The 22,475-nt window shown below is 38.2% G+C and overlaps 1 protein-coding gene across 3 annotated transcripts in view; it reads left to right on the plus strand.

Annotated features, from left to right (window-relative positions):
• The window catches only part of LOC121633567 (1-phosphatidylinositol 4,5-bisphosphate phosphodiesterase beta-1), a 113,306-nt gene that overhangs the window by 22,998 nt on the left and 67,833 nt on the right, over window positions 1–22,475 (plus strand). For all 3 annotated transcript variants that reach the window (XR_006009091.1, XM_041975670.1, XM_041975671.1), the window contains exon 3: window positions 6,533–6,601. Coding sequence is in view for 2 of the 3 variants with exons in the window: in XM_041975670.1 (XP_041831604.1) it covers window positions 6,533–6,601 (69 nt within the window). In the remaining variant the exon portion in view is untranslated. The remainder of the gene's footprint in view (window positions 1–6,532; window positions 6,602–22,475) is intronic.

Below are 22,475 nucleotides of genomic sequence, written 5' to 3' on the forward strand. Positions count from 1 at the left end.
GGAGGATGTTGGTGGAAAGAATGGTGGTAATGTGTTTAAGCACAGGTGTGTCTGTTGAGGGATGAGATAAGACAAGATATGTGAACTGTCTTCCATTGACACAAGAGCTGGTATTAAGATGCAAGCAGACAGATTGGAAAGAAAAGTAGGAGTGAGGATGAGGAAGAACAGTAGAGGCAGATGTCCAGGGAGAGGAAAAGTAAGATTAGGTACATGTCTTAGACAGCAGAGTCAGAGATGGACAAGAGAAAGCGAGGTTGGGAGGAGGGGTAAACATACAACAAAAGACAGTAGAGAAAGTGGAGAACAATAGAGGATGATGGACAGATTAATGAAGCTGCTTTGCTTTCTTTATCATCCCACTCTGCTCTGCTATCTATCAGAGAGGAGTACGCTCCTTCTAGCGTCCCTCAATATACTCCATCCATCATTGTGCATACGAGTGTGCATCCAAGATTTGATTGGTCGAACACACTTCAAGGAACTATGTGATAGCCGGGGAACGGGTTGCATCATCGATCTCAGTACCGAGTGTTTACAATGACTGAACACTGCAGACCCTGCAGATTGATAATAGCGATTGTATAGTGATCACTTTGGAGTTTTTGTGTCTTACTGTGTAGTCCAGACATGTGTGTTTATGCCCACAAAGTTGTTCCCATTTACCTGATGTGTGTGCAAATGAGAATGTGTGCGCCAATGTACTGAACAAAGATTCCTGCAGCCTTTATCTCCTCAGTGGTTGTTTTGTGGAGTGTGTCGGCTGCTGATAGCCACTATCGGCCGCAGCCATGTTCCTGTGTTGCTCAGCAATAGTGTTATTCCACATGTAGTTAGTCCACTGTTACTCCCCTCTTCATCAGCTTTCCTTGTTTTGGTCCTTAATTCCTTTCAGCTCTAATCTTTGTGTCTCTTCTCCATCTGTCTGACCATGAGCACAACTCAAACTGGTACTAAAGTAATTTATAGCGACCTATTCATGTCTTAATTCTGCAAGGATATATCTTGCTGCACTCCACCAACCTACAAAAAAGTGACTTAAAATCTTTATTCAGATGCATTTTACATCACAATAGGGTCTAATGGAAGTGGAGTAGCTTCAAGTCCAACAGGAGAAATTCTTATATTTGTAGATATGCCTGGTGAGTAACCTTACTTTGAACATAATCCTTTTGAATTAAAATGTACTTTAAGTTGGAAGGAAATCCAACGTTACCGAAACAGGATCCATTTTCAGTCTCTCCACTTTATTTCTTTTGTAGTATCACAATTTCTTCTGTTCAAAATGCTTAGATTTTAATAATCAGCTCTCAGTTTTTGAAGAAGTAGCAGTATGTGATGTAGTTGCTGCTTTGGAAGATGGCTGGGCAAAATAATGAGAAAAAATATAACAGTTGGATCAACGGAGAGATTTTGACAATTCAGAAATGATTAAAGGACCAAATAGTTTAAGTAAGAAAAAGAGAGAAAATTTGACTTACCAGAGAGTGATGGGAATTACGTTCAAATCACTCAATACAAATAAAATATAAAAAGTGTTTGATTGCTTTTTTGATGAGGTGAGAACTGCAAGATAAATAAATACATAAATAAATGGCTCTAATGCAAAAAGCATATTAGGCTGATAAATGTACAATTTTCAAGCTGCAACAGAGCATGTAAGATGTATTTTCTTTCAGTCATTCTTGTGACAGACTGGCATTCACATTTTTCAAATGTCACAGTGAAAGTGGAGGCAGATAAAACTCGAGTGTGATGCATCACTGAATAAAGATGTTCAAAAGCATTTTGACCATGACTGGATAAAAAGGTGGACATGGGTTGAGTTAAGCATACAGACCCCATGATGGAGGTTTTTGTCCATGCCATCATCTTTCGGACACATAAAATGGAAAAAATAAGAATAAAATAATTAAGAATAAAACAAACAACAAAATACTTTTGTTTAATTCTGTTACCCGCTGAAAAGGGGGGGTGGAAAGTAGCTCTTTGTTGATTGCGTTAGATAAAATATCTCATTTTGATGTTTTTTGTTGCATAGAAAGAAAGGAAAAAAAGAGAGCAGGAGAGCATCAGTTGCTTAGTGAGCATATGCGCACAGGCAGATTCTTGGTGATGCCACTTTCAAAATCACTCTTCTCTTCACACTGCCTAATAAGGCATTTATTCCGTTGAACTGATTTGAGATTTTTAAATTATGCAAGCTGTAAATCCTAAATCTTATTTATTTACTCTGAAGTCAGTAAAGAGTGTTTAGATTCTTGGGTGCATGTCTTTTCAGAAGCTGTGTGTTCATTAAAAAATATACAGCAAATTCAGATCTTTGGTCGCTGTGCAGATCTATACTCAGCAGCATCAGACGAAGAAGTTTGTGATTTTATCACAGCCATGTTGTTGGAGTTAATCTATAGGAACCCATGAGTGGTGCAGCAGAAAGGATGTTGCTCTCAAACTTGAAGCACTGCTCTCCACAAACCACTTTGCCTTATAACAGGATGTTTCCAGGCAGCTGAATGTCATTGGAGGGTCACTTACAGAGACAGGCACAACACCTGCACACCATCCACAGAGGTAAAAATCCTGTTAATGAGAAGAGGTCACATCCATGATCAGAATCCACTGACCAAGGGTCATTTAGCAGTATAATTAGTTTTACAATGGTGTTATATAGTTCTGGGACACAGTACTGGTATGTACAACATAATGTATTTACAAGCACTTATTTTGGTCTCAGAGACGGGAGGGTAGGGTTAAGGGACATACTAATTTGTTATTCCAGTATAGGCAGACAGCTTGTTAGTAGTCACATATGACCTGATTATGACTAGCTTCAAGACACTTACATGTATGGACATGGACTGATTATCTACTATCTTTTACATTTTTATTATTTAGACATGTTTAATCAATATTGTATGTTCATGTTATTTTCATTCAAAAGCATAGCAACTACTCCAGTGTAATTAACCTGTATATTTTCCCCAAACTGACTATGGTGCAAACATTTTAGCCGTAATTTGCTCTGTATGTTTTCACCTGTGCCTTCCTGCTTCCCTCACTGTCACTGCTCCATGTTTCTTTTGTTGCTCACCACAGACTCTGAGTCCTGTGGAGTGCATTTTAACTGGAGGCTGACAAGCATGCTGTGGGTAAATAAGCAAACCAGCCTGTTTCTGTCCCTCTCCCCCACTTCTGCTTATTCTTGCCACCATCTTTGGCTTCCATTCTATATTTTCTAAGTCCCCCCACCCCCCATATCCCTGCACCAAGCTTGTATCTCCAAATGTCAACACAACTCTTTGTCACAAAACCACCCAGTCGGGTTTGCAACATTACATATTGTGAACAGTTTTATTCAGAGCACTTTGCAGTTTTTTCTTTTTTTTTTTCCTGTCTTACCTCAAGTCAAATATTGCATATGCCATCAGTTCGCATGTTAATGCAGTGTTATTCAGATTGTATAAAGACAAATTTTTTTTAGTTTCTAAACATATCTTACATGTACAAGCTGATTGAAACAGAGGGCTCTTGGTGGTAAAATGTTTAAAGTCAGGTCAGTAATTAAATTCCTAGCTGCTTTTATTGTGTTTCATTTTAGAAAGAAGCATGTTGCAGATGTTGCATAAACAGTTTCACTACAGCAGAGACAAACAGGCACAGAAAACAGGACCCAGGGCCAGTGCAGGTTAAGCATGTTCATTAATTTCTGTATTTTCTCCCCCACTGGCCCTGCTTGCTTTCCTGGACGTGCTGTGGATCTTAATAGGGTTTGGATCTGCGCTCACTGTTTTGATACACACAGAAAGGCCCTGAGAGCTGCAGGGGAAAAAAAGAGAACAAGACAGAAAGGGAGACTGATAAAGAGATGGTACAAATTAACAGATTAAGAACCTAAGTCATAGAAAATTGATGAGAGAAATTAAACAGGAGAAATAATGGATAGACTGCTTGCTTAAAAGAAAGTGTTTTAATTAACTCACTGCAGTCTCTGCAATTATAAAACCAAGTCAATATTAATAAACTGTCAGCAGCATCAGATTTTTATGCATCTGCAGAATGAATAAGCAGCCAAATCCTGTAGCAAACCCGAAAGAAGTTTTTGGGTGCAACAGAAATGGCTACTTGTGGATTGTATTAGTAGTCACAGAATGTGAGCAACTTGTCACCCATACAGGCAGTTTTCTTTACCTTTAATGAGTCAACCCAATAGGTTTACTGATGGCTCGTAACCACATTAGAGCTGTGTTAACTGTGCTGGCCTAGAGGGCACAAAAAAGGATCCCATCAGCAAGCCACTTCCTGAAGCCCCAGTGATCCACCAGGGACCCCATGTTGAGCTCCATCCCTCTAAAGGGACTTCAAAGGCGAGCCCAATGTAGGCGTTAACCTTTGACTCAGAAGCTCTCCCTGTGCACACAAGGAAAGCCTAATTGATGCTATACACACCACAAAAACTTGTCCTTGTGGAATTCAACAGTAGATTTAACTATTGAATTTGTTAAATGGAAACAGCAGCTGTGCATCTTCTCTAACAGAGTGGCCATTTTTAAAATGTCTTTCTTCTGCAGATGTTTTCTGTTGCTCCAAAAAGACTAAAACTAATTATTCTATACTCAGTTGTACCAGGACTAAATATGTTTTACACTGAGAAATAAATAAAGTTTTCATCCAGTGTGTAACATTTTGCTTTTAATATTTCAGGGAGCAAACTCAAAATAAAAAGGGTTTACATTTAGGATTCAGGATGTAAATTAAAATGGGAGGGTGGGGGCAGGGGGTCTTAGATAGGTATCCATTTGAAGATAAGGGAAAATGTTCAGGTGCAATTTTCCACAAACCTCACAGAGATGGGCAGATACTGGTGTTGCAGCTATAGATTGAGTCAAGCCCTTGTGCCTCTTGTCTCCCCAGATAATGCTGAGTGGACTCACAGTTCACTCTGGTTAATTTTCCCACTCATGTGCTGGCTCTCTCTGTCAGATGCCAGCTATGATAATTCAGACTGATAAGAAAAAGTGGTGAAAGGCAGTCAGTGCAGTCTGTGCAGGTTCATGTATAAAAATAAAAATTACCATGGGCACTACTGATGCCTTCACTATCCAGGCTTTTTCTTTCTTGAACTCTTGGTATTCTTTCAGTTTCTCGTGTTCCTTTTTATTGATATTGATACGGATATTGCCAGCTTTCAGAATGGCTACATCAATCAAAATGGCTTTCCTATGTGGCTTATCCATGATCACAATGTATGCTTAGTTGGCCATTACCATTTTGTTGGTCTATATCTGGAAATCCCACAGGATCTTAGCTCTCTCTTTCTTACCTTGTCAGATGTTTTCTATCTTGAGGTCCATAGAGGCCCAGATCTACCATACTAGGTATGATCCCAGGTGCAGGCTGTGCAAAGAGGCCCCTGTAACAATCCAGCACCTCACAGCAGGTTGTAAGATACTGTCAGGAAAGGAATACTTGGAATGCCATAACCGAGTACCTGCTCTTTCTATGTTTAGCTAGCTGCTTTGGAAGCACTTGAGTTTTGGATTAAATATGTTAAACAAAATAAACCAATTTAAAAAAAGATAAAATAATTGTGGGACTGGAATAAGAAAGGAGTTAAGCTTTCCTCTACTTTACTCCAATTTTGTCCCACTTCAGATATGGGTGACAAATCTGTGACGGTGTAATGCTGAAGCATTAATGATGGAATGAATAGCTCTGGTATGCTTTTTTGCTCTGCTGTATTAATAAGAAAGTGCTACAGATGCTGTTTAGATTACTATAGATTGTTAAAATGCTGCGACAGAGACCGATGCTTAACTTTTTATTTCACCATAATGCTGATATCCAGAGCTGACTAGTGGTTCTTTTTCAGTTGACTGCCACTCACACAGCTGAGTCCAGCCAAGCTGTGGCAAGGTGCTAAAGCTGAGCATCATGCAGCAGCTGAACATTGTGTATGTGTGAAAGTGCACTGAGTCTCTCCTGTCCCCTCCTTTTACTTTCCTGTAGTCCTGCCAGTGCTATGATTCAGCCATTTACATTAATCATTATGAAATGTAGTCAGTACTTTTAATTTTTTCATCGGCAGTGTGTTGCACTGAGCCCTGTATATGATTTAAATGGAGAACCATATTTCAAGCGTTTGCATGTCTGCTTGTGATGATAATGAGTCCACATGGGAACATTACACTTTTGTCCTAATTTGGCACATTTGCAGAACAGAGCATCATTTTGGAAGCATCTGTTTTCACTGAATGACTCCCATATGACATCAGCTACTGAGGCTACTGTGGGTCCTTTAGCACATGTGGCTGCCCATACTGACACACACACTCACACATCTGCACACATAATGCCTTCAGCTACAGGTTGCAGGTGTGAAAATGGAAAGAGTCTTGGGAACGTTTCCTGTCACCTTGGATTCATGTAGCTGGGCATAAAATGTCCTTCTGCCCTCAAAAGTCTTTGAACGCTTTGAATTAACACATGGTTGAGATCCCTGCTCATTATCTGCTTTTTGTCTTTTTCTTTTCAGGATACAGACCTGCTTGATATAGCATACATAAAAGATGCCAGGAATGGAAAGTGCAGTAAAACACCAAAGGTAAGTCTACATGAAGCGACTTTGAAATGTGTTGTAAGGACAGAAGAGGCCCTTTTTTTTGGGTGATATGTTTTGTTAATGTTTATTTTTAAACAGAAATGAAAGTCATGAATGTGCCTGATCATAAATCACACACATCCATTGAGAAGGAGCTGGTATTTGACAGTGAGGTACCGGTGTGTGTGTAAAAGTAATTATCTTGAATATAACCTTTATATTTACACTGAGGTTTTTAAAGGTATATAGGTAATAAGTTAGGGATGCGACTGATGTCATTCTTAATACTTGTCAGGTTAAGTTTACATACACTCATCATAAACATCATGAACATTAATATCTGGTAATTGCAAGAGCCCTTGCAACCAAAAGCATTTTGGTTATGCTGCAGCTTGTTATGAATTAATTTAAATGTTAAATGGTTTATAAAATTCTAATCCTGTATTTAGTAGAGAAAACCCACAGTAAATTAAAATTTACAAATGATAAATGTATGTTGTTATTCTGCCCTAGAACATCATCCATTGCATACTAGACCAAGATGATGGATGTTCAAATGGTTTCCCTGAATAACACACCAGTTTATTTAGTCTAAATTGTTATTTCACAGCTAATTAAGATGCTGATGAGGGAAGACAATGACCAGAGAATTTGGACACACACTTTTTCAATCTGGCACACCACCCTCAAATTGTTTGACACCTTCTGGTGTAGTTAAAAATCCCATGAATGGCTAAGTTGCCAAAAAAACAACAAAAAAATGGTTTAGATCTTAAAAGTTTTGTGACTACAGTGACAGTCTATATCAGTTTTATGGAGTAGCAAGGGAGACGCGTTAAGGTTGTGCACTGTTGCTCTGTATATGGGGAGTCTGACGAAATGAGTGCAATAACACAGAGAGGATTAATGCATTTCTAAACAGCATACAGAGTGATGTTACCCAGAGATGACCATGTGGCATGCAAGTTGGTCGAAGCATTCGAAATCCATTACTGGGAGATAGAGCAGTAATGCACCCAGGGCATTGTAATGGGAGCAGCAGTGAGACACAGTGTCTGAGGAGTTGATGAGCTGAGGAGAGGAAGGATGAAAAGGAGGGGGACTGTATTAGTAAAAGGCAAGTTTTACGAATGCAGTATCCTCATAGTATCCTTTTCAGGCTGTAGCCCCCAGACGCTTGAATTACTTGCTTGTTTGGTCGACTCTGTGGACTCTTCTAAAAAGCAGTTGAAAACTGTTTTATTCAGCAAAGCTTTTTGTTGACGGTTATTATTTATTTTATTAAATGATTATGTTGTTTTATTGCACTCATTTTATGTACAGCACTTTGTGATTTTTATCTGTAAAAAGTGCTCTATAAATAAATGTTACTTTACTTACTTTACAAGTTGAAAAAGTCAAGGCAATGTCAATGAAAGTTTCTTCATGTACCTTTAGCAGAAGGCTACAGGAATGACAGACACAATGTGAAGTCAAAGAAAGGAGCAGTCGGGAAGCACACACTAACCTTTTCATGGCTTGTTACTTAAAAGTTCTCCTTCACACCTCTCAGAGAGCTTGTCAAAATGAAATTTGTCTAAGGATCATCACAATTTCAGCTTGACAGAAGTGCACAAAAGGAAAAATATTATTTCCCACTATCACTGTTGATTATGCAATATGATAAAGTAAAAGTAAGCAGAAAGTGGTAGCAATACAAATAACATTTACACACAGGATGTTTTCTTGTGACAGAAACCATCATGAAGCCCAGCACAGAAAAAAGAAAAACATTCAAACTATGTTTAAATCAAGTTATTAAAATCACTTTAAATCTAGTCTTTTTAATGTGATACCATCTAAAAATCATTCATATTGATTAATTTTAGTCACAGGTCAGTGGTTTATATCAAGGATAGTGTGAGAGGTTTACATGAGGAGAAATCCAACAGAGAAGAATCCTTATTTTGAAGCTGAGTACTCTGCAAGTCATATCACTCAGAAAATTGTGCTGTTGTTGCATCTGTTGCTTTAACATTTATATACTCTTGTATGCTCGCTCTTTAAAAGTCTTACTGGTCTCTGTCACTTAAAGGCTCCCTTGGCGGCATTCATCCATTCATGCAAATTGCAGGGAAACAGCCCACTCACCAAAGCAAGATAAGAGGTTGGATTCATGTTGGTAGAAAGATTCAGAAAAGCTTTCATTTTGCAGCTCAAGAATATTGTGAGTCAGATGCATCATTATAAATAGACTGGCTTTAAAATGGGCAACAGATGGAAAGATTGGTTTCATTTGCTTCTTTTGAGCTCTTGATTTCAATACAACTTAACTCACTTCCTGTTGTGTTTGAGTGGCATCTGAATTTCTGTCTGCTCGTCATTATGATACGAAGCAGCCCACTATTGTGTTCACTGGCTCGTTGCAGTGTGTGGGCAGCTTGTCTGACCTCTGATGAACCTCTGCCACCCTGCCCACAGGCTTCAGTCACTCAGTTATGATTCATCCATTTGCTGTGTGAGGACACACTCTCATACACACAAACACGCAACAAAAAATCAATTTCAGAAAGAGGAATGCTCACTATCATTGCTACACTGAGGAGGTTTCTAGACACAATACAACACAAATACAACGCAGGAACACAAACACGTACGCACCGAAATGACAAAGCATAACAAAAAACAGTGTCCTTTGTTTTACCACGCAGAGGCTGCTGATGCTAATTAGGGTGTCCACCCAATCATCACTGAGGCTGATTAGATTGGCCACTTGTCAATATCACAAGAGGCAAGCTTTGCTGGGTGGTCTGCTTCCAAAATAAGTCACACACCCTTAGATTGGAAGAACAAAGCGAAACTGATCATCCACTTCATATGCACACAAAAAAATGTGAAACAGTAAAAAGAAGGCAAATAAGATAACAACACATTTAAAATTTGTTTAGTTTTCACTTCTTAAACTGTTTTTTTGTTTGTTTGTTTTGTCCATCACAGACTGTAAAAAAAAAAACTGCAAAAACTTTATAATCAAAACCCAAATGTAGTAAACAGACAGTCACTACACCTTTAAAGAAGCTTAACAGAAAACATCCTACAGTCTATAAGAAAACAAAGCAGGTAATTACCAGGAGCACTTGTAGCAAGACAAAGTGAGAAAAATGAAAACAACAACCTCAACACCAGCAACAAATAATTGAAACACATCTATGGCTGCTGACGATTAAACCTGCAGGATAACATATTAAATGTATTATAATGTGTGTAAGTGAATGAGTGTGTATGTGCATGCAATATCTGGAATGAGTTTTATTTAATGATGAGTGCATTTATGCAAATGCACTCCCTCCAAGCACAATGTTTTAGTGAGTATTGTTTTTTGTTTTCTTTAATTTATTTCTAACACTTATAAACAAATGTCTTAGAAAAAAAAATCAAAGTCTGTCGCAGTCTGATGTGAGGTGCTGCTGATGTGAGACACATGCACACATACTGTTGGATCCTAGATTTATAATTCTTAGATATCTTAGATACTTCTTTCATCATGATAATACATTTCTGCCAAAACGTAACCTTCTTAACTGCAACAACTAAGATTAAAATGATGGGTCTATGGCTCAGATAAGCTGGTGACAGAGCGCATTAACTGATAATAACATTTGCCAAGTCACTTCACCATAAGCTGAAAAAGGACTAAACTAGAAGAACTCAGAGAGCACAGAGCTCTGCCAAAACATTGTAATTGTGGGTATTTTTTTTTTTTTTTTTGAGTAAGAAGCTCTATAGCAAAAAATATGCCCATCTCCCCATAGTAAAGAGTCATTAAAAAATATCCTGGATCCAGGCAGTGATCCGGATCACCTCCAAAACCTAATTCCTTGTTCCTTATTCCTTTTCTGAGATTCCCTGAAAGTTAAATCAAAAACGGACATATGCTTCAGACCTTTTGAAAAACAAGTACCAAGACTTATATATAAAATTACCTTTTACATAAAAAATAAAACCGCAGAAGTAACAGCTGTTGGTCTTTAAATAGAATTTACATTTAAAGGCTTCACTTTTTAGTCTGAAAGCTACAATTGAATTTATGTTTTTATATAGAACCATTTGTCTTAAATAAATCCCCATTTTTATCTGTGCTAAAGCTTCTGTTCACTGTCATAGCTCCCACTGTTCCAAACCATCCATTTATACTGTGTCTTTATTAAATCAGATTAGCTTGTTCCTGCACAGCATGTTCCCTCCTCTCAGCGACAACCATGCAGCTCTGATCACATCTCTGTTCTTTTATGTACACTTTAACATACAATTAGCTTCTCCCTTCGTTCACTTAGATAACTTTTACTCCGTTCTGCCACTTTGCATACTGTCTGGGGAGCATTATAAGGCAGTCTCTGTCCTGCTTTCAAATTTTGTTCTTCCATCTGAGTTAAAGTTGAAAATGTAATCAACATCTCACCATGTTGCTTACAATAGGTGTCAGGCAGACAAAATTACATGATTTTTCTCTGCTGCGTTGTCAACCAAGCAAAAACAGTCTGGGAAATGACCTGCCGGATCTTCAGGCTATAATATACATTTCATACACAAATGGAAAAATTTTATGATTTAGTGCACTGCTCTGCAGATTTGTTTTTCTGATTTCTTTTCTTTTTTTTCCCCTCCATTTTTTGTAGTAGAATAAGACATCAAAAACATTACACTGTAGGAAGGCAGACTGCATGTGTTCTGATAACTGACAAATGCTGGTGATCGTTTTGTTGTGAATGTCAAAGAAGACATGAGATTCATATAGCTTAGCCCTTCATAATGCACACTACTGACAGACTGACTACATAGTTTCATATATAACAACACAGAGAGGAAGATTCAAATTATTGTTTCTTTTGGTTGTAATATTTAAGTTTTCACACATACAAAGACACGAATGCATGTGAGAGCTAGAGAGTGATCAAAACAAACTGATGATTAAGTCTTGTCAAAGTAGGTGCATTGCCTGGAATTATGCAACAGAGAGAAACAGAGAAGCACACATAGAAGTCTCTCACAGCTTCTAAATAAAGCTTAAAAACAAACACAATCACTGAGCTAGTCATACAGAAAAAATGCTAAATGAAGATGAGAAATAAGAGTTATTTTAAAAACATAATGTGGTATGAAGCAACAGCACTTTTCAATAAGTATGTTCAACTTCTCCACATTTCTTTGCAGCAAAGTCAAAGTCAGTATTCATTTCCTCAAGAGCTGTCTGCTCCCCCTGACTTTAAGTGTAAGGTGAGAGGAAGTTGCCAGTACCTCTGCTACAGTAAGGCTGCTGCACAGAGGATTGCTGCTAAATACAGAGCAGCTTGTGTGTCCCCAGCAGTGTAACAGGATCTGGGTGAGGCCAGCAGGCCATTATCACCACTGCTCCGTTCAGCCAACCAAGTCCTATAAAGCTGCTTGTCCCTTAGCAGCAAGTGTTAAACGTCGTCTTTAAGAACACAGCAAGACACTGTAGGTCCTTCTGTTGTCATGTCGTCATTCAGCGCACATTTATAAAAGCTGTGTTATCAGAGTTTAGAAAGTGATTACAGCACATATAATAACTAAGAAGCAGCACACTGAACATGATATCAGTGTGCTGGAATTTTATTTCTGTCACTTTGTAGCTATGTCTTACATAATTATTCTAATTTTCTTAAATTTGCTTGTGCAAAATAAAATAACATCAGTTTTCTGTCAATTTTGCTTTAATTTTCTGTCTGACTTGCACTTATGATTAACAGGGTCATGGCATTCAACCCAACTAAAATAGCCACTTAAATCAGTTGATATTAAGTCTTTGTGTAACCCTGGACATGGCTACACCGTAAACAGCTGAAACACCATGGAACTAGTAGATAGCACAAGTTCTTCTGTGCTTGGTAGATTGTGTACTGTGTAACTAAATAATGTGATAGGAATTAAAAATAAGTAAACCTTCCTAGCATATATTATAACTTTATCATGCTTATCATGACTCATCGCATAAATCCAGGAAAGCCATGTTTCAGCTGACCACGGCAAGGACGATTGCTTTATGTGTCTGTGCACGCACATGCCTGCATAAAAATATCAGATGGAGGTTCTATTTACAGTATTTCTCAGTGATGTAATGTCATGAGCCTATGCTGCAGACATTTATATACTGTATATATGCAAACCTCTCCAAACATCATCACCCACCCTCCCAAAAAAACACACACTGTAATTTAAACTTTAGTCTCATCTACAGTATAACTAGCCTTAACCACGACTTTGATCAGATAGATTCTAGCAGCCTCCTTGTTATATGTTAGTTGCAGTGTTGCAAAATTGTTGAAAGTTTTTGTAATTTTTTTTAGTTTATTTATGATTAGATCCTTGAGAGGGACTTCTGCTCAAATGAGCAGTGATTAAGAAATGAGAAGAAGAATCTAAAATGAAACTTTAGGAATCAATCGTAATGAGTGTCTGAAGGCTTGGAAAGGTTGGGGAAGTGTGTGTATGTGTGTTTGTATGTGTGAGTTTAAAAAAAATCAATCAATATGATGACATTCTTAACTGAGAGTTTTATATGTACTTTAATTCTAGTAAAAAGTTACAGAAATTTGTAGAATATCTGTGTGAGAAAGGTATTTGTCTTTTGAACCATTTTTATGTGATTAGTAATTTACATTAGTCTGCACAAAACTAGAAAAACCAAACAATGCATACTTGCATGAAAGACACACACAAAAATCACACAGAGATCTCACAGATAGGACAATTGAGTTATAGAAAATGATTGTGTTTTCCTTTTGTTTTAAAGCAAGAAATCACAACACAAATCACAGACATTGCACATAATTTGATGTGACTGTTGTCCATCCATATATACTGATGTGCATGCAGCCCTAATGCTGAGTTCTGCTGGTCTTGTATGAGCTGCATTTTTGTTTATAAAGGTGCCCAAAAGGCTTAAAAAAAAAGAACTATCGAATGCTGGCAAACTTTTAATCCAACCGTTTGACCAAAGAGGTCACTTTTACAGATACAACTGATGCAGTTTTATGTTTTGTCCAACCAATAAGAGAATGAGAATAAGAAGCTGGGCAAAGTGAAGTTATGGCACTTCTGCTTATAGAAATTATATTAAGAAATTAAAGGTCCCATATTATGCAAAATTAACTTAGGGTTTTCTAACAGTCATATTATAACCTGTGTATGAGGCCCAAAAGTGAGAAAATTCTGCCACCTCTATCACTTGCATGCTCTACTTTTTAGTGATTTTAGAGGGCAGGCTAGCTGAGTGAAAGCATGATCCTCTCCAAGAGAGGGGCGTGGAGTGGACGCAGACAGGCATCACTCATGAACATTTAAAGGTTCAGACACAGAAACAGCCCGTTCTTCACAGAGCTCACTAGAACCACATTTGGAATGGCTGAAATTAAGCACCAAGGCTGAATTTGGGGTAATACACAATGTTGTTGGACCCCTGACACCCATATGAAAATGGGGTAAAAATGAATGAACTGAATGAAGTATGGGTCACTCTTTTCTCCCCAACAGACTCAGCTTGGAGACATTTTAGCTCACAGAGGCATGAAAATGTCTGCCTGTTGACAGGTCTAGAGAGAAAACTCCCACACACTCCCATTTTAGACATGATTCAAACACACACAAGCGCATACATGCAGTCATACCTCTGATATTGTGTCATGGAGGTCACTGAAATAAACATACTCCATGCCATCAAAGCATACATTATCCCTTCCCATTTTGTAAACCATCTTCTTAGCTATTCTGTCACTTTCCATCAGATACACTAGTTCGTTTAGTCAGTGCCAATATGTGAAGAAGAGATTGGAAATGACTGGTCCTGACTATTATTTTCATCAGGGGGTTTGGCCACAGGGCAAATGCCAGCTTGCGCAAAGAGGTGATTAAAGTAAAGAGGCATATTGACTGACTGATTTTCATGAAAGACGCTGCAGCTCCATTCGTCATCAGCCAAAGACAAGCAATTGATCGGCGTCACACGTTGCTGTAACCTCCTGGCGAGCAGGGAATGAGAGCGGGGGTGGTGTCACAGAAAAGAAGCTAAGAAAAGGCAAGCATTATAGACTCTGATGGTTGGGTTTTATTCTCCAATCAATTACATAGATAATTCCTATACACAGTTGAATTCCCAGAGTTTGAAGAAGGCCACCTCGTTATCGCTTGCTGAGAAATCAAAGCTGACATCTGCAGCCTCACTTTGGACCTCCTCAGGACCTGTCTGTCTCTCAGTTAGCATTGGACTGAGCTGCTATATCAGGATAAATGAGGAAAACCATGACTGACTGAATGAACAGATGAAACAGAGACAGCGATGATGAACAGAGAGGCCTGTGTCAGTGTGGAGGCAAAGTTTCCCATTTGGATCCAGAGATTACTATCTTGCTGAAAAAGCCAGAATGACTACAATGGTGCACCTGTGCAGGTAAAGTTTCCTCCTGCAGCAGATTTGTACCTGACTGTCTCAACCTCATTACTGAGGGAAAGAGAATCCATTTCTCTGTTAGTTTAAAAGAAGGAACTAAGAATGGGTTTTCTGGATCTTCCAAAACAGCTGCAATACCCATCACACCAAGCTTCACACGGAAGCTTTAGCATCCTATGATGTTTTTTATTAAGTTAACTGTGCATTGGGATTTTATTTTCTTTTAAAAGAGATGCAGAAAGAGAATTGCTAAGATTGGATCAGTCATATTGCTTGTGAAAAGGAGCAGGATTTAAAAAAGAATGGCGGTGTTTAAAAAATAAATTAACTAATCACAAAATGTCAAAGAAGAGAACGCCTTTAGAAAATGGCAAACCCCTTTGTTTATGTCCACCCAGGTTGCAATGATACTTATTTGACCTGTATCACTGGAGAAGAGAAGTTCTGAAATATCTACATTTGGGAAGAACAAAAGTACCAAAAACATCAAAATGGAAATGAATTTATTGCAGGACTCCTCACATGCCATGAGCCTTTTCTTTTGTCAGCATGCTGGCATCAGCCTGTTTCAGAGGGACTAGGCACCTATGCACAAGTCATTTGATGCACACAGTAAAATCAGATGTGACATTTTGTTAAGCCAGCAAAAGGTTGTCTCGATGGAATTGGAGCTGATCAAATAAGAACCAGTGGAGACAGGAGCTCTCAGAACAGAGTGAGGTTTGCTGCCAATAGAGTCATCATTTAGTTGGTGCAGAGAAATTGGTGTGAACACAGACATTCATCTTTCATTTACCAAAGATAGATGAATGTCTTCAATTGCTAAAGTAAAAGAAAGCTTAGTATACACTTACTAACTGACTAATGCTAAATCTTGACCCAGTGACCCTTGACAACCCCCAACACACTGGGCTCCATATGTTTAAAATGTGTAATACAAATTAATTTGCTTTACCTAGACTTGTTTCCTCTTTGAGAGGTCATGTCTTTTCAGGGCACAGACATGACTGGTCTGTTTCAGTTTAATTTTCAATAAATTCCTCATAGAATTAACAGAGTTGCAGCGAGCCCTCTAGTCACAGAGCTGAACATTTCCCATTGTCTTCCCAGCAACACAAGCAATCCTAATGGGATGACAGTTAACTTCTTTCAGCACAAACTAAATAGTCCGTTTCAAGCATATTATTTCTTCAGAAACATTTTGTTAAGTTAAAACGTTTGAATTCCATGATATCATTATGATTGATGATTTTAAATAAGTCACCGAAAAGACCTTTTTAAAAGCACTGATGGCTTGCTTCTAGAGTTTGTACAGGACAGTTGAACTTGCGTACTCTTTCATTTGTGTTTCATCCTGTTTGTGTCAAGTCTTGGCTATGACAACTCTTTAGAAGGAGCAACATCTGGATTTTTTATCAGTTATGTTGCATTTAGCTTTCTAACTTACTGGTTTTAAAGACTTACAACATATGAAGTCTGATAAATTATATGTGCTGTACAGGGAGCCTATTTTATCTAGTAGCTTTCTATGTACTTTTACATTATACTACTTAAGATTAAAATTAGACTGTTTTGTTAATTCTTTCTCCATGGTTGCTTTTTCATATATGTGTATTTCCTTTTAATCAACTCATTGACATCAGTTTCTATGTTTCAGATAGTTACTCTCACCATATACTCCCTGGTAGCTGCAGAAAACATCTTTGACTCTATTCCCTGTTGTGGAGTAAAGTAGTTATAATTCTTATCCATAATCTGCTCAGGCGATGCTCCATGAGTCCACAATCAGTGGCTGTAGGCAAGCCCTCCTTTGACTTATATCTCAATTTAGCTCTTCTTCCATGCAGCTCAATCAGTGTGTCACTGTCAATATATTGAAGTGGTTGTTGTTTCCCAGCTATCAGGTAGGGATCCCAATTGTGGCTTAGAATGTCATTGTTTGACTACCTGGTATCTAGATTGACTCTATATTTGCATTTTGAACTGCTTAATTCATATATTCATATAAGAACTATTTAAAATGATTTTCTCTTGGGACTGTCTGGTTATTTATTTAGTGTAAAGTGAGCTTGTAGTGGACGTGGGGGATTTTCACAGATGAGCATCTCAGAATCAATGTAATTATCTCAAACAATTGTTCCTGAACAAGTAAGAGCTAACCTACTGGAAAAGATTTCCATTTGACATGAGATGTTTATCAACTGATACAGTTTCAGCTACAAATGTGAGAACAAAACCCAACAATTCCCACTTGAGCAAGAACTTGGCAACAGTCTTTTTTTTTAACAGGTAGATTAATCCAACAGCATCAGACTGCATGGGTGGATGGCAGTCTGCCTCTACTTGTTGGTGGGAGAAGAGAGCAAAGGGAAAGTATATATGCTTTGCCAACCAGCAAACAATGAACACTAGGCAGGGTGGTGGGGCAACTTAACATCAATGAGAAGCATGCAGCTAAGGAGCCAGAGATACCTGCACAAAGGGCGACCAGAACCAGGAAAGAGCAGGAAGTACACGACAGAGAAGACAGAGTTAGAGACATGCAGTCTTGGCATATCAATTCACAGGGAGTGAAAGAAAGATGCACCATGGGAGGTTCACCAAGTTTCTTGGCTTAAACCACAGAGCTATTATTTAAGGTCATTTCAGCCAGAGGTAAAAGATTTAAGACTTAAATAGTTTCAAAACTTTTCTTTAGAGAGTGTGTTTAATGAATCCAAACTAAGAGCTATTTCTACAGCAGAGGAGCCGGGAAGCTGAAGGCTTTACCTCTGAAACACAGGACACTCTGCAGTACTCTTTTTGGAGAATGTGGTATAGTAAGGAATGTAGTGATGCAGGATTTTTATCAAAGACCTTGTATGTAAATTATTTAAAATAGTAAAGTGTTAAAATAAATATTTATATATGTGTGTGGATGGATATATGGATCATTTTTAGTTTTTAGAGGAGAAGTAAATCCTTTAGATTTTACAGATGGACTGGAGAATGTGGCAGTACTGACCAAATATGTGTAGGTGTGCATTTGAGGTGTTTGGTTTTTCTCTCGTCTCTGCTGTCAGTTAGATTGAACTGGAAAACATCTCTGTGTCAATCTTGGGATTTGGTTTAAGTGTCATAATTGGAGTGATATTTTCTGAGATAAACCATCTCCTTCAGTGTTATTGAGACATGGCTTTTCGATTTTGTTTTTGATTATGTTTGATGAAGTGTCCTAAAAGTACAGAATATTTTGCTTAGTTAAATTGGGATGAAATGACACTTTAAACTGGCTTTTTCTGTAGTTTTAATCTGCTTTTGTTTTAGCTTGTAGTCTTGAGGCTCAACGTTTTCCAGTAACAAAACAGTTTTACCTTCTTCATAGAAGGTAGTTATTTTCGAAGCAACCATCCCAAATGACAAATTTTTTGAGCTGAAACTATACTCTGCCTTTCTTTGGAAATGATCATGAATGCAAATAAAACAGCACTAATGAAGCATTGTTCACAGTCACTGATCATTTCAACTTGCATACTGTATCTCATTTTGGAGCCACACTCTGCAAATGGACAGTTGGATAAACACTTAGACTTGCTTGTGGACAGAAACAGTGTTCTCTCTTTTCCTCTTTAATTTGTCCAGATTTGATTGGAATAATTAACATCTCCTCCAAGTTTTCCTTTGCAGAGGATATGTGGATTTTAACAGATCATTAAGGATGGGCATCTTTTCAGAATTCTTATAATTGCTGCTCCTGTCACTCCAATCTCTTTGTAACCCCATCAGTTATATTGGTGAGACAGTTAGACATAGTGCACATGGACAGATGTGCTTATGTGATAATTTTCCAGTAGTATAAGTGTGTGTGTATGTGTGTATAATTAGAGGGACCTCTCCAGTGCTAAGTCATAAAGAGACAGGTGACCTTTCTCACTCCCTCCAACAATTCACTCCAAGCACATAAGCGTGGCAAAGACCTAATTGGTTTTCAATAGTAAATCTCAGGAGTGTTAGAAAAGAAAATGTCTGATTTTCAATGCTGCTGCCCCAGAGACCACAAAGCTCTCTCCAACAATTTCTCCTTTAGAAGACCAGGGCAAAAGGAGCAGGAAAACACAATCACTTTTTTATTTTCTCACATTCGTTTTGTATTGAATGATGTGTGAGTTAAGCAAGTTCTGATCCAATACTTTGCTTACTAGGTTGATTTTTATTCTTTCTTGGCATTTTTTCCCTTCTGAGGAAGTTGTGTGTTGCCTTTTTTTTTTTTTTTTGCAGCCATTTGTTTCCTTGGATAAGCCTCCATAGTGGACAGCACGTGGTTTGGATGCTGACAGACTGCAGACTTTGTTTTAGAACTGTAACACTCACCAGAGATGCTGACAACATTCTTTTGAACAACATGTTCACTTTTAGCTTCATGCAATTTTAAAATCTCATTTGTCTTAGTAGAGCAAGCCTCTTCAGTTTAATTTCTCTATTTTCCACTCTTGCTGCCACTGTACATCCTTGGTTATATAGCTGCAGTGCATTAATTTCAGTTCAATCCTTTTCTTTTCTCAATAGGGAGGCCATTCAACATCCATCAGCAAAATGTAGTGGGGAAAAGGTAGAGGATAAAAATGTCTTCCAAGTGAGGCTACTCTGCTCAGTCTTTTGTTACATAATGTTCTAAAGTACACACATTTACATAAACTAGCAGGGATTATTCTATTCTAAGTTAGATATTAAAGTTTCTGATGTCATCGGGGACCTGAACAGCCTTGCTGGATCAGATGGTTCCGCTTACACTGATGTTTTTTGTAATAATAATAATAATAGATTCAATTTTATGTAGAGCTTTTCATGCACTCAAAGTGCCTTACAATGGATCCATTATTCATCCACTCTTCATTCATAACTAGTGGAAGTAAGCTACATGTGTAGCCACAGCTACCCTGGGGCAGACTGACGGAAACGTGGCAGCCATTACGCACCAACAGCCTCTCCGACCACCACCAAAGATTCATCCAGTAATGCTGACACAGCAGCAAGTAGGGTGAGGTGTCTTGCCCAAGGACACCATAATAGATTGACTGGGAGACTGGGATTCAAACCACCAACCTTCCGATCACTGGACGACCTGCTCTACCACCTGAGTCACTGCCATAATCAAGACGGTTATCCATATGCAGACATAGTAACGTGAAAGATTTGTACTCATGTCCATTGATCACAATGACAGTTTAATTGAGGGAGGAAGAGGAGGTTTTGGCTGGTAATATTATACTGGCAATGTTGGAAACAGCTAACAAACTGTTTGGTATGCTGAAGCATGCCCAACAAATTCTTTGCCACAGCATCATTTGTGTGAGTATCCGGATGGAGAGAAGAATAACAGGTACAAAATCGAATGACATATATTGACAGATTTCTAGTTTTTAATATAACTTTTTATTAGAACTGATTTTCTGCATCATTTCTGTTCATGAGCTGGAATGGTTTCTAAACTGCTTCTATTTAACTCCTTCTTTAAACCCTTAAATCCTCTTGATCAATGATGATCAAAATGATATATTTAGAAGTCATACTTTCATTTCAAGAGAAACAAAACAAAAGTTGTACACCTTTACCTCATTTACTATTCACAGATTTGTAAACATGCAAAATACATCTGCTGCCTACCAGGAACCAGTAACTCTGGCTTTATGCCAGCTCTAAAAATTTCCCTCCTTAAACCTGATGAGATTTTTCATGTCATTTCCTTGTCTGTCCCTGTTTTGTTGCTTGAAAAAAATAATATTTTTTTCTAGCGGCACATCACTGCTTGCTTGTTGAAGGTATCCATGACTTGATGAATAAAAAGCTTTATTAAGAATCGTAGTTTGGCATCTAGGCTCAGATCTCATCACTCTGTGTGCATGCATATTTTTAATCAGTTAAATATTGGAATGAACACTGAGTATTTTCTCTTTTACCCAGAGCCCACAGATGGATGCTGGTGTGGCAGAGGGGCTCAAAACAAAAGCAGGCAGTGTGCAGTGATCAGGAGAGCGACATCAAGCATGAGACAAAGAGCAAGAGAGCGAATTTGCAGCTTAGAGCAGTGTTATGAGCTCTGCTTGCGAGCTAAACATAAGTAACTCCACAATCCTGTTGATTAAGCCCATAAAATATACCATTTGTGTTATATGCTGGCTATAGATGCTGATCAGTGGGAAATTAGCAAGTACTTTGCTGGTTTGCAGTACACACATCCTCTTGAAAGTATAAAAACATATACAAGGAATTAGGTAATGAAAAAAACACAAGTAAATTTTCTGTGTAGGTGATACTGTTATATAACTGGTTAGTTTTGACTAGCACTAATCTGATGTGACAATCTAAAAGCCTATAAAAGCAAGGTTACCCAACATTGGTTACTTATGAAACCCTGTTTGTTTAATTCAATGCTTTTGAGAATGTTGTTGCCACAGTGCTGTTTCTGGATGGAAAGACTCAGCCATGGCATGACTCCTCATGTTAAAGCATATGAAAATAATATGGACAGTTTCAAAAGGTAAAACACCTCATATTAATTTAGGTTTGTATCATTTAGATAGTGTTACCTTCAAGTTTTATATGGTTGTCAATTGTGAAAGTAACAGTTCTTCTGAAAATAAGGTCAATTTCAACAGTCCTGCTTTTCAGTGTCTTTTGAATTATGAAAGGGGGGCATTAAAAAAGCAAATATTTCTCTGACGATTAGTAGAAGTTGTCTGTATTGTTGTAGTCAGTAGGTGTTTTGTCTCCTGGTCTGCCATTAGAAAAGGAGATTGGCTAATCAAGCTGTGGTGCCACAGGTCTCTGTTGTGTCTGATTGGAAACAGCCATTTAGTCATGTTTTATCAAAGATCAGTCACAGAAACAGAATCAATCAGACATGTGAGCTAGTTCCACATGGAGCGTGTCATAAACGCTGTGGGATTTCCCCAGATTGCTGTTAACTCAAACACAGAACATGGGATAAAATGACCAGTTGAATATTGTCACATTTCCAAAGACTTGTTTAAACATTCAGTAAGCCTTTGTTGGCAGATCAGTGGAGCACACAGATGCCATACCAAATGGGGCATTATGTGAGGGTGGTAGGTGACTGGTTGGTTTGTGGTTGGTGTGGCTGGCATGGGCTAGGTTGACAGATGGCCTGGGGATGTCAGGACAGCAGGCTCTTTGTGACACAGCAGAGTTAATGATAGCAAAAGGCTAAATGATGACTACAGATAGTGGATTAAATGGCAATTATCACCACACAGTGGTTGCTCACCAAAGTTCTTCTGTTTGTTTAGGGATTCTGAGACCAAATTACTATTGGTTATGCACAGAAATCTGTCCGCTGGTACATTTTGCTCTCCATGGGTGAAACAGTGAGGAGTTGGCTTTACAGGCTGTAGCTCAATAACCCTCTTTTTGTGTTCAGTTTTGATTGAACCGGCA

The sequence above is a fragment of the Melanotaenia boesemani genome, chromosome 22 (genome assembly GCF_017639745.1).
Source record: "Melanotaenia boesemani isolate fMelBoe1 chromosome 22, fMelBoe1.pri, whole genome shotgun sequence".
Classification (NCBI taxonomy): domain Eukaryota; kingdom Metazoa; phylum Chordata; class Actinopteri; order Atheriniformes; family Melanotaeniidae; genus Melanotaenia; species Melanotaenia boesemani.